The 13,767-nt window shown below is 37.7% G+C and overlaps 1 protein-coding gene across 1 annotated transcript; it reads right to left on the bottom strand.

Annotated features, from left to right (window-relative positions):
• Positions 1-601: 601 nt before the first annotated feature.
• LOC139132671 (uncharacterized) lies at positions 602-12,870 on the bottom strand. Its single transcript, XM_070698939.1, has 11 exons — positions 12,811-12,870; positions 11,958-12,128; positions 11,511-11,687; positions 6,350-6,535; positions 4,955-5,137; positions 4,535-4,714; positions 4,001-4,159; positions 3,571-3,747; positions 3,030-3,206; positions 2,259-2,435; positions 602-1,252 (listed from the first exon to the last, which is right to left on the bottom strand). The coding sequence occupies exons 1-11, from the start codon at positions 12,868-12,870 to the stop codon at positions 602-604; spliced, it is 2,298 nt and encodes a 765-aa protein (XP_070555040.1).
• Positions 12,871-13,767: the final 897 nt, after the last annotated feature.

Genomic DNA, 13,767 nt, shown 5'->3' with positions numbered 1-13,767 from the left:
CAGTATACCTTTAATGAGACAGTTGAATGCATCGTAAGTAAAGGAAAGTGAAATGATGTTGGCTGCCACCTTCATAAGAATAGTTGGCAATGAAACTGTGTCAGTAGATTTCTTATAATGTCTAGCATGTTGTTGAGACAGTGTAAGATTAAGGCTGAATACCAAGGGTGGGACATGGACTTCGCGACTCTCTTTAAAATCTAAAAATGTGCCAAAATTGTCTGGACAACAAGTATATTTGTAATACAATTGTATAAACATCAGTTCAACGTTTACTGACGTCGTCAATTGTTCCTTCATTTTAACTATATTGCAATGTTCTTGTAGAATCAAAAGTATTTACACTGACTGATTCCTGTCAGACACCTCTACCATTCATTGGCTCCTGTAAGACATCCTAAGAATTATTCTCCGAATTGTGTTTGTGATGGATTGCATATTAACGATTCTTTTATGAGCTCCTTTGAAACGATTAATGCAGAAATTAAGATAACTGTAAAAGGTCAATGAGACACAATGTTTGTTTAACAACTATGTCTTTAATGAAATTCAAAGACGAACTGAAATTCCAGATGATTAGATTCCAAGTCAGCGCTTTCAGTCAAATTCCTCTAACAGCAAAGGGACCTCGTCGTCTTTCCGCGATCGAGAAAGTTGATAAAATCCTCTTCTTTATTGAAGAAAGGCTGAACCGTCGTTTTCGATTGCCTTTGATGTTAGATTGTGTGTTTATTTGCTGTTCGTCATCGCGAATCGATGAAAATGGCGCCTCTTCGCTCATCATGGTGGAGCAGGCTTCATCATCATCGTGAGTGTTTTTGGCAGCCATACTTACAGAAGTCGATGTTTTATCACCATAGGCTCTGCCATCGATATCTTTCAGAGACTGATCGAGTGGAGACTCTTTGAGTGGAGACTGACTGAGTGGGGCTGGAGCACTGTCAGTTGAAGATTTCAAGAGCCTTATAGTATTTCCATCATTTCTTGGCGTTGATGTTCCCGTTACTATGGTCACTGAGTTGCCGGTTCTTATAGATCTCCGTCGTTTTGGTTTCTGAGGTGGCATCTTGATCTTGGTTTCAGCTTCAATGAGCGCCTTTGTGTCATTTGGTTCGCTTTGTAAACAGAAACCGTCATTTTTCAATGTGTCTATTGAGCCGGCTGTATCGTCGTCAGCATTGAATGATAGACCAAGGAAATCCATCATTTCATCAAATGAAGGTGACGACACTTGCTCATCATTTCGATCATGCTGCAAATTTGAAGAAATGTGGTCATTAGAAAATGGATCGATAAATCGGAAACCATTGTGATTATTGCAATTAAAATAAGCAAGTAAACATTTATGTCTCACTTTGTGTCATTATGATCTATATCAGCTTTACCTTTAAAGTCAAGATAGAATTCGTCTCTGCCATGAAGTCGGTAGCCGGGACAAATGCCGCAGCGCCCTAACAATTAATCATTGATAATGAGGAAGCTGATTGAAAAGTTTGTATATCATCACAATGTCCCTAAGAGAAAAAGACGAATTTATCAAAATGATAAATTGAATAATATTTTACTATGAGAAGATTTTAGAGTATGAATACTATTCATTAGATTCACAAAACTAAGATTTAAGAAATTAAACAATTAAAGGCTTAGAAGATTAAATTTGAGGGAAGCAATTCAAAAATAATCGATAAAAACTACAAAGTGACCACAAACGATAATACAAGGTACAGTATTGAACACTTGTGGGCTAATAGCCTTTTTTCCATTCTTACGACTTCAAGTAACAATCTGTTGGCTTTTCAACAGGGATCAATTCTGTACAAAATACATTCGCCTTTCTATCCCTTATCTTTGCATCGTGGCGGACCGTATCAACTTTGGAAACTAAGATAGAATCCGTGTTTGCCATAGAGTCACCAGCCAGGACAGACGACATAGCGTCATGACAATCAGGAGTCGTAGAGGATATGGAAGTTGCCGGGCAAAGTTGTTCAACCTACGCGGAGAGTACCATATGATTATCATATTGTGAAAATGATCACATTGAATATCGACAATGATAAAAGGAGTTGATATATTCCACGACATTATAATTTCTGGAAATTATATGTTTCTATTTGCTTTTTCTTATGGAAGGAGTACACTACAAAAGGTAGAGCGACAGTCTACAACGCGTACTCAAGTGTTAGTGGCGATAGACCAGGGTTAGCTGATTTTTAAACAGGTATTTGAACTACTTATATTCGCCTTCTACCACTCACCTCAGTATCTTTGGAAACCGTATCACCTTTGGAAGCTAAGTTACAGTCCGATTTAGCCATAAGGTCAGTAACTGGGACGTGTGACTTAGCGCCACCACAACCTATCGTGAACGACACGGAAGCAGCTGGACGAGATTGAACGTCGACGTTTGCTGAAAGAGGATTGTCATCATTTCCCTGACAAATAACAACATATACATATGACAATCATAAATTATTGTTTCCGAGAAATGTGAGTAACCGCAGACTTTGTTGTTTTTCTCCACTGACGCAAGATGACTATCCCTTTTTGTGAACAATTTTTGTGTTATTGAGGATGTATATTACTCGCTTATACTCTTAAAGTAGATTGAAATATGTGACCTCAAAAAGTTCATGCAATACTATTCAACACATTATGTACAGGCATATAGGTAAACAGTAGAATTAGAAAAAACATCGAACGAGCTAGCCCTTGTCCTCTCAAAAATAACTGATGAACAAGTTTTGTCATGTGACTGAGAACACAGTTTACACTTGTATAATCCAAAGAAATATGAACGAAATTGTCCTAGCAAAGAGAATCGATAAAAAGTACGAGGCGTTCGCAGACCTATATAGAAGGCAGCATCGAAAACAGAGTTTAAAATCATACAGCCCATCCTCCCGATAAAAGTTACATATGACACAATGGTTAAATATTCAATTTTGGTCACAATAGACCATGGTAGTGGCTTTTTAAACAAGTTATGACGTATCTGTGCTATCTGTGTTAGGTTTTCCATCTCTCACCTTTCCGACTTGGTGAACCATGTCACTTTTGGAATCCAAGGTGCATTTTGTTTTTGTTGGGAAATCAGAAACCACGTCACGTGACGTAGGACCATTACAATCTTTCGTCAACAACAAGCAAGTTGCCGGACGAGGCTTAACGTCGGTATTCGCCGGAAGAACTTTATCAGCGAACCCCTTAAAATAAGACAACACCATAAAATCACTAAAATCTGCATCCATCTATGTAGACAAAAGAAGCAAACCAGATTTTCTCTGTATTGCTGTCGATTTCATGGTTTTGCACTGCGACTTGATAAATTTCACATTTTTTTACTAATCTAAGCTCATGGAAAGCCAATACTTCCAAATGCATTGAAATCAAAGGTGTATTTTGATTCTGTACTTTGTATATTAAGCCTTCCTTTACGCCCTTTTATAATATTTCAGAGAATCATATCACCAACGGAAGTCTAGTTAAGCCAGTAGCCTAAACAGCGAAGCAGCGCCACAACAATCACTGAGTATCTGTGCTCCATATTTTAAGTTTTCCATCTCTTACCTTTCCGACATGGTGAGCCTTATCACCTTCGAAAACCAAGGTACAGTTTGTGTTCGTCTGAAAGCCAGTATCCGGGACAGGTGACACAGGGCCACTACAATTTTTCGTCAACGCCAAGCAAGTTGCTGGACGAGGCTTAATGTCGACAAACGCTGAACGAACTTTATCAGCGAACCCCTGAAAATGACAACAGCTATTTATGACAATCACAAATACGTGTATCTGAAAAAACTGAGACTGTACACCTAGGCACCAGAAGAGAACCAGATTACTTCATTGCGGGAGATTTCATAGTTTTGCACTTGAGTTTAGTCACAATCCGAAGTTTTTGGCTAAAAAATGGTGATGGAAAGTTAATACTTCAAAACGGTATTGAAATCCGAGGTAGATTTTGATTTGTACTGGGTAGATACAACTTTATGTTCCGCACCTTTGGATCTCGGCGAAATACATCAACAATGGTAGTCCAGGCACAGTCCTTCCTTGCCGCATCGTCAATAGCCAAGACGGGTGACGAGGTAATGGCTGCTTGACCGGGTATTGCATCAGGATTGACCGAACGTACCTGAATATTGCCGTTGCCTTTCCTCTGAGTATAACAGGTAAGTTAATAATTGGTTTATCAGAAAAAAATGAGTAACAATTAACGATCGAAAGACATCGTCACTGTGTTACTCCAAATTTTGTTTTCTCTTAATTACGACCACCCTTTGTGAATTATCTTTATGTCACTGCATATGAATACTACTCTCTTATTGTTTTGCTAAGTACTCAGTATTCAATAGTACCATTTAAAGTAATATGACCGAAATGGCCGTTGTCCTATCGAAGAGGGTAATACTCTACTTTCTGCATCGAACACTGTGATTTCCCACGAGGACGAAGAAAAGAGTTCATCAATTTTCAATTCTTTCCTTTGGTATCGAGTATCTTTGCTATCTATTTTAAGTTTACCATCTCTCACATTTGCGACTTGGTGAACCATATCAGCTTTTGAAGCCAAGGTACAATTTGTTTTCGCCGGGAAGTCGTCAGTAGCGGGGACATGTGACTCAGAGTCACTGCAATCCTTGGTCAACGACAAGCAAGTAGCTGGACGAGGCTTAACGTCGACAATCGCTGAAAGAATGTTTTCAGCGAACCCCTGAAAATAACAGCAATCATAAATACGTGTATAAAATTGTAACCGTACACCGGGCATATAGAAGCAATCAAAATTTTATCTGTATAACAGGAGATTTTCATTGTTTTGCAGCACGTCTTGACAACTGCAGTAACTTTTTTGACTAATATAAGCTTATAGAATGAGGATACTTCAAAACGTACTGAAATCAGAGGTATATTTTGATTCTGTACTGGGTACATATATTTTCCTGCTCCCCACCTTTGGATCTCGTCGAATCATATCAACAATTGTAGCCCAGGAACAATGCTCTCTTGCCGTCAGGTCCGTAGCCAAGATGGGCGACGCCGCGCCACCACAATCACCAGACAAGGACATGGCTGCTCGACAGGGTTGTACTCTAGGCTTTGTTGAACGCACCTGAATATCATTATTACCATTCCTCTGGACATAATAAAATGTATTTACGACATTGATAAATAGGTATGTCAGTAAAATGTGAAACAATGTGCCAGGCATAAGGATTATAAGGCACCGCCATGTTACTGTTTAGCAGTCACCATGTACAAAGCGTTACAAATAAGGCTCCTTATTATCTTAGTTATGCATTTGTTCCCCAAAGCCATGTTAACATTTATCACACACGTTCAGCTTTTCAACATAAATTTTATGAACCACATTGTCACTTAAATGTAAGCAGAAAAAGTTTTCATTATCGAGCAACAAAAAATTTTGGAAATCGTACAGAAATGAAATCCGCAAGAAACGAAATCAGGTTTAAAATCATATTAAAAGAGTTTGTCAAGAGAAATATTCGGTTATAATTTGTCTTTCCCCTTTGGATACATATACTAATCATTGTCAGAAATATGTGGAATTTGGAAAAACCTAATATTTATTATCTCTTTATTGCTTTCTTCCGTGGTTCACTAAAAATTACTTGGTATCTATTTCATATACTCAAAGTATTGTAAGGTTTTGTTTACTGTAAGCTTCGTGAGCCCAGAAGAATATTACTTATTTAAGTAAATCCGTCGCTCATTAAAAGTGTAAATAGATAAATACATAAACAAATTAGTGCAGTTTTTGTTGTTTTCGTCTGTCGTGTAATTCCAACCATCTTTTGTGAATATCTTTTATATAATTGCAAATATATACTTATCTCTCATAGTGTAAAACTGACTATATCTCTTGGATTGAAAACACTATTCTAAAGAAAGACCAATATTGTTATTTTACTCAGTACTCAATATACAATAATACAATTCAAAGAAATAAGAACGAAATGGGCGCCGAAACCACTACAGAAGACAGTATTTTATTCATTATTAGTATTGATTTATTTATTAGTGGCCTACCGCCCATCCTCTCAACAGTAGTATATATATATATATATATATATATATATATATATATATATATATATATATATATATATATATATCGATAAACAATACGACACATTGCATATTGGCAAACCTATAACAAAGTTTCGAAAAATTAAGCTTAATACCCTACAGCCAAACCTGTCGACAAAAATTGTAATATGCAATAATTGTTCAACATTTACTTTTTTTAAGGTTTGACCTTTGTCAGTGGCTTTTCCCACAGGTGTTTTGTATCTGTGCCATGTATATTAGGTTTACCATCTCTAACCTTTGACACTTGGCTAATCTTATCTATTCCGGAAGCCAGGATAGAGTTAATCTTTGCCGTAGAATCAGTCGCCATAACTGGTAACGCATTGCCAGAATAATCGGTTGTCGAAACAGATGAAAATGCCGGGCAAGGTTGTTCGTCAGGTTTTGTAGAAACTACGCGGGTGTCCGCATCAGCATTCCCCTAAAAGTAAGAACATATATTTTTGACCGTGATAAATTCACACTTCTGAAAAAAATTAACTCTACAAGCAGGCAAAAGTAAAACAACACGTTGCTCTGTATTACTGTCATTTTTTATCGTTTGAACCTTTGACGCGATAACTATCCTAATGTTTTTAATAAGCTATTAAATTACCTATATTTCAAGGTGTAGGCCTATACTTAACCAATAAAGCACATCCAGCGACGGTATACCAGGAGATTTTGAACACTTCACGACATGTATGCACGAGCGATAGCATATGTGAAGTGAACTGGTCAAAATCGAGTGGTATACCGTCGCTGGGTGTGATTTATTGCTATTATATCATAACAGTATATTGAAATTCTGACGTGGAACGTCAAAATCGGATTTTTGCTCAAACTGAGAGCTCGCGCGTATGCCAGCCGTGGTATATCGCCAATATACCACGGTTCTTCTCCCGTCTCGACCAATCAGATCGCTGTATTTGCGCCATCAATCTTACTGGTATGATATAATGCAAATTATATTATATCATGCTACCGTGCGCCATTCTGATTGGACGAGCGCTCATTCCACCGATGCTAAAATACTGTTTCAGCACTGATAGCGGTGGTAAAACGGGCCCTTAAACCAGCATGTTTGAAAATTGCCCAGTTGGTGTATTTGAACGATGTAGCTCTGAACCTAATCCCAAACAGTCCGCTTTGTTTCAAAGACCGAGTTCGAATTTCGATACAGAGATAAAGTATGGGTCTGTAACTCACCTCTTGGAGAAAATAAGCGGTCGATGATGAAAGAAATCTCCGAAGCAACACATTTATTTGGGAATGATGATGTACAAAATTGTATAGAGTAACAGTGCACTGTGTAGTTTGCTTGATCGATTCAGCAGGATCGAGACGGGACATACCGCTCTTTAAAATGAAGCTACTAGAATACTTTTCGTTCATACACAAATAAGTTTAAACTTCCTCACAGTAACGGTACGTCAGATATTCCTTCCTAAAGTTTAGGCTGTAACAGACAAGGATGTTCTAACGATGTAGCCCAAGAAGTTCAAAATAACAATGCGATCATTCCTGGCGACTGCGACGAAAATCGCTGTGTCAGCGTCCAGCTCTCGCTGAATCGGGCAACACACTCTGCTCGCATATTGCAACTGTTCATAACAGTTGCCGTAATCCATGTCTGGATTATTTCAAAACTGCACGTTTTCTGGTAAAAATTATCCATCAAATTATCCATCCAAAATATCCATCAAAAATAGAACCTGTAAGCTCACTGCACCACCTCCTCTGTCTGAATGTTACGACGGTTGGCGCACACCGGACTGACAGTGAATGAAACAAATCTATTTTTAGTACGCCAAAAAAAGCCAGCGCTATTGTTTTTATGTAAATTTAAGAAAAAAATTGTTACTTTTTCTTTTACTTTGAACTCTTGACCCATTTCTGTGTCTGCAGCGGTTTGCGTTGCATGTAAATATTAATGAAATTTTGATGAACGTAACGCGTATATTATCTTAGTATATTGTGTTCGTGCGTTGTCAAGGTAATCCAAACTTATAAAAATGCTCGGTCTCGGGCGATGAATTGCCGACGTTCGATCTCTCAGACGTCCGTTTTCTGCATTTGGGGCTTAGAGTGATGAAAATACCCAAGTATATATTAAAGACAACACAAGACACACAAGTTGATATAATATAATAGCAATAACCCCCTTCGTAGCCGGGTAAACACTTGATTTTGGTACAATTCGCTCCATATAGCACTCGCCTATCGGCTCGTGCTATATGTCGCGCATTGTACCAAAATCTCGTGTATACCCTCCTGCGGCAGGGGTTATTGCTTAAATAATGGATATTGAAAGAGACTTAATGATAATGCCTGTGTACAAGGCACGCTCGCCTTTCTCTCCTGCAACGTTCGTTGACGAACCATTTCAACTTTCGAAGCTACTATAGAGTTTAATTTGGAAATAACGACAGGCGTTGGGGGAGGGGGTTGATAAAACTTAAGATATTAACCATTGTATTTTTGTATTTTTGGCGAAATATTCCAACTTTAGACAGTACTGTAGAGTCCGATTTTGAAATTATTACAAATGTCGGGGTAGTTAATGAATCAATATCCCAGTAAGTTTTTAAATATTGTGAAGATGGAATATGAATTTGTGGCGATGATACTCAGCATCGTTCATCATTACCAACATTCAGTGAATATATTATGTAGATATTCACACAATTTATAGAGATATCTGAAACAATAGCAGCGTACGTGTGTTCATTTTTAGCCGGATGCCGGCCAAATTGACCGGCTACTTTCGTATTTTGGCCGGCTACTTTTCAGCACTGTTTCGCTCTCTGGCCCGGAAATTCTGGTTTTGATAACAATAATTAGATTTTTTTGGTGGTCTTGCAAGCCGCAGATAATATTTCAGAAGTGCCGATGTGGCTATATGTAGTCTAGCAATTTACGCGGTGAACTTGTTGCTATCACTGTAGTACCGCGATCAGCGAACGTCGAACGTGGTGTACTATACACTGGGAATCGCTCTCGAGGTCAACCTGGCTCGCCCGATCACAGCCCGAATTATTCCGACGTTCACATCGGGTACAGCCGAAAATTGGACTAACATACAATTACGTTATGCCCGCGAATAGCCGACCATTTCCGAATGAAGCCGACTTTTGTTTCGCTCAAACGCGGAGAGAAAGTCGACGCTTGAGAGCTTTGGTTTTCTGCGTAAGAGTAGGGCCTAGTCTGATGGGTTTGGTAGGTTTTTGATCAAATCTAAAGTGACCACAAGTTACTGAGTCTCATTTTTCATACTTTCGAAACGCCAAGTCAATCTATCCAAGGTCGATCACGATGTCAATATTCAACTCAAGTCGAACGACATCGCGTTTTGTGGAGGGGCCGTGGTTGTGTGCATCGCGGAATAGAAAGTCGACGCTTGAAAACTTTGATTTTCTGACTTTGTTGGTTTTGGGAGGTTTAGATCAAATCTAAATAAACAAAAAATTACTTGGTCTCACTTTTCGTACTATTGAAATGCTACGTCGATCACAGTGTCAAATTCAGGTCGACCGATATCGCGTTGTGTGTACTGTGTTACAATTGACTACCGGTACTTTGTACACACACGGCGTAGTACAGGCTGGCGTTCAGTGTCGTTAGTTTGAGGTTTTATCAAACATGAACACTGAAATTTAGCTCTCTTTTTCAATTATATTCAACATCAGCAAAAAATCAATAATCAGCTCGCGGATTCGTTTTATTGTGAAATTAGTACAGTGAATTAAATTCACTGAAAATTGTGTTCCTATAATTCATTGAATTGAATAAACTCTTTGATTTTACTGTATCGTCAATCAAGTTTATTTAAATCAGTAAAACACTTTGTACAGCCAGGCTGGTCAGGATTCTAGCGGATCATTATCTGGATTGTGAAAACCCTAGGCCCCTTCTATGATGTATTTCAAAATGTTTGTTCAAGTCATGAGCTAAACATAATTCTACACAACAGTCTGGTGAAATTTTGCTATTATCCTTGTCAACTGAATGCAGTTGACAGGCCTGAGTGATATCAAATTAATTTATCTGACTTGAAAACATGTTGTAATTGGCAATGATAATGATTATTCTGTATACTGAAATGGTCTTTAATACTGTACAAGAATGCATAAAATTACTCCAAAATGTCTTCAAAATTTAAAAAGTTCTTGCCCACCCCGTCCCTTAAACCCTCCCCCTTTGTGTGTGTTGAAATAACCTTTTATACACTGTATAAGAATGCATGAAATTGCTCAGAAATGTCTTCAAATTTCAATATAATCCTTAACACTCTCATGCTGAAATGGTCTTTCATACAATCAATAATGCATGAAATTACTCCAAAATGTCTTCAAATTTTAAAAATTTCCTGCACACAGGGAGGGGACCCCTCCCTGAAACCCTCCCTCCTGTGTGTATCTTGGAATAGCCTTTTATACACTGTATAAGAATGCATGAAATTGCTCAGAACTGTCTCCCCCCTCCCTCCCCCGCCCGCCCAGGGAACCTGGTTGCACACAGAAGCTAACCGCCTACTTTTTTGAATTTTCCGCCTACTTCAAAAGTTTTTGAGAACCCTGTAATAGTAACTACTTTAACGGAAATTACTGATACAGATTGCACTGTATCAGCACAATAGGCTAATATAAGACTTCAACCCCCTCCAAAAAAACAAAGCAAAAAAATCAAAAAAAAAAAATTTAAACTTGAGTAAGCATTTTAGGCAAACATAGCAAGAAAGAAAAAAGGTTAAACATTATTCAAAATGAATATTCGTCTCTACTTTAGTACTGGAAATATTATTCCCCATATATATTCACACATAAATATCCAATCGATGAACCTTATAAAGAGTGACATATTTCTAAACAATCCTTAAATATTAAGGTTGACAAGATTTTGAAGGGAAAGCAACAAAAATAAAGCACGGTTCCTCTAGCCGGTGATAGAAGGGCCGTTTATAAAGTCAGTGGAACAGCAAGTACCTAAGACTATTTGCCAAAGCATATTTATGCACACAAATTCTACATTCATGGGCAAAAACAATGTAGATATTTTATTATCAGAAATTTTCCAAATCCGTTGGATTTAAACTTTGTTCTGTACGAGTAAAAGCCTTGCTATGCCAACCGACTAGATTCATGTTTCAGTTTCAGGTCGATGTTCAATATGAAATCGTGAATTAAAAAGAAAACGGAATAAAATGGCATTCTCATACCAAAGATAATTGATAACTTATAATAATACTGAGCAATGACGGAAAAGAGAACAGTATGAAACTCTTATAGAGCATGATTCCCTCTTTTCCATCTTTATGACAAAAAGTAAATAATTCGTAAATTTAAAACAGTTGCTTTCTACTGAGGTTGCTGGCTTTTTCAACGAGGGTTGACTCTATACTACTTTCTATCACTCACCTTGGTATCTTGGTGATCCAAATCAGCCAAGGTAGAGTTGGTCTTTTCCGTGCAGTCATTAGCCGGGTCAAGTGGTGCAGCGCCACGACAATCAGTCCTCACAGACGAGGAAATTGCCGGACAAGGTTTTACATCAACCTGCGCTGAAGGCACCTTAGAGTAATCATAAGAATTCTTCTGAAAATAATAAGATGTATTAATAAAAATTTCAATAATAATAATTGTAATATTCTTTACTCGGTACATTCTGTTTACCATACTATGTGTTGGCTTGTTGGTGATTCATTTCAACTTTCAAATGTTCGCTAGAGTCCCATTTCGAAATTAATCCAGTTCTTGTGAGAAAATGTAAATAATGTTGAAAATTGACATTTCACTATCTACTAAGGTTGCTGGACTATTTAACGAGTGTTGATTCTGTTCTACATCCGTATTTCTATCACTCACTTTGGTATCTTGGTGAACAAAATTAACCAAGGTAGAGTCGGTCTTCGCCGTGCAGTCATTAGCCGGTGAGGCATAATCACAACAATCATTTCTCACCGACGAGGAAATTGCCGGACAAGGTTGTACATCAACCTGCGCTGAAGGCACCTTAGAGTCATCATCAGAATTCTTCTGAAAATAATAACATGTATTAATGACACTTTTAATGAAAATAAAGATCGGTACACTCAGTTTTCTACCGTCGACGAAAATAGCAATTCCCCGTACATGACAAACATTTCTCCGTTCTGACAAAAATATTTCTGATCGGGTTCAATTCCCCGTTCAGACAAAAAATTGTCTACTAGGAGACAATCCTCCGTTCCGACACAAATCTCATATAGTAGGGCCGAAATAAACTTCATTTTAGTACAGTGTCAAAAACCAACCTATAAAAGTGTCTCTATTATATGTCTGCAGACAGATTCTACATTAAATGGCAAAATAAAAACAAAACAAGACAAAACATTTTGGATCAGTATTTATCTGAAATATGACTAATCCGTGAATTTGATAAAGAAAGTTGTTCTGTGCGAGTAAAAGCCTTGCTTTGCAAACTGACTGTAATCATGTTTCAGTTTCTGGGCGGTGTTCAATATGAAATTGTGAATACAAAGAAAACGGAATGAATTGGCATTCTAGTACCAAAGATAATTGATATCTAATAATAGCAATGAGCACCAGCGGAAAAGACGACACCATGAAACTCTTAGAACATGATTTCCTCTATTCCATCCTTGTCACTATCTACTAGGGATGCTGGCTTTTTCAACGAAGGTTGATTCTGTGCTACATTCGCCTTTCTATCACTCACCTTGGTATCTTGTCGAACCAAATCAACTTTCGGAACCAAGGCAGAGTCAGTCTTTTCCATGCAGTCATGAACCAGAACAGGCGATACAGCGCACGAACAATCATTCGTCATCGACGAAGACGTTGCTGGACAAGGTTGTACAACACCCTGCGCTGAACACACCTGAGAGTCGTCATTAGAATTCTTCTGAAAATAATAAGATGTATCTGTGACAGTTATAATGATAATGAAACTCGGTACACTCGGTTTTCTACACCGCGTTTGTCATTGTGGGCTACCTATTTCAACTTTTGACGTCAATTTTGAAATTAGACCAGACGCCGGTAGAGTTGATGGAACACATCACAATCCGGTGTGAACGATGCTAACAGTTGAAAACAGCTTTAATTTGTACCGAACATACGTATTCACCATTGCGGTTATTCTGTGAATTTAAATTACAATTTTACTCAAGCAAAAAAGATACTTCAATATTTCAGAAACGATTGTGGCCATTGTTAATGAAATAATCAAGTAAAGAGGCTGTCCCTGTATTCACACAATCAGCCTTTAAAATGTGATGAAAATTAAAAGAAGCTTAAGCCTTATGTGATTAGACTCATGACAGTAGGTAACACCAAATGCAACATGTTACTTTCAGAAGATTTATTCACTGTATTGATACTTTAATTCTTAGCAAATCCAGTCAATTGAATTCACAAATCGATATCCGAGCGATGAACATTAAGATATATGAGATTTTAAAAGGAAATCACCGAAAATTCTCTGTACTTTCTAGCAGGTACTACTCACTAGTGAGGGTTTTCCGTAGTGGATGAATATAAATTATTTAAAGGTAAGTGTCCTATTCAGATTTATCTGCCGACGGAGGCAAATTTATGCAAAAATATCCGGAGTCTTTCACTTTTGATGCACGTACTATCTTAATCGAGTTGTTTGAAATAAACCCAGGAAATA

The sequence above is a fragment of the Ptychodera flava genome, chromosome 5 (genome assembly GCF_041260155.1).
Source record: "Ptychodera flava strain L36383 chromosome 5, AS_Pfla_20210202, whole genome shotgun sequence".
Lineage (NCBI taxonomy): Eukaryota > Metazoa > Hemichordata > Enteropneusta > Ptychoderidae > Ptychodera > Ptychodera flava.
Note: the sequence above shows the minus strand (reverse complement) of the source record. Positions and strands in the feature narration are given on the sequence as shown.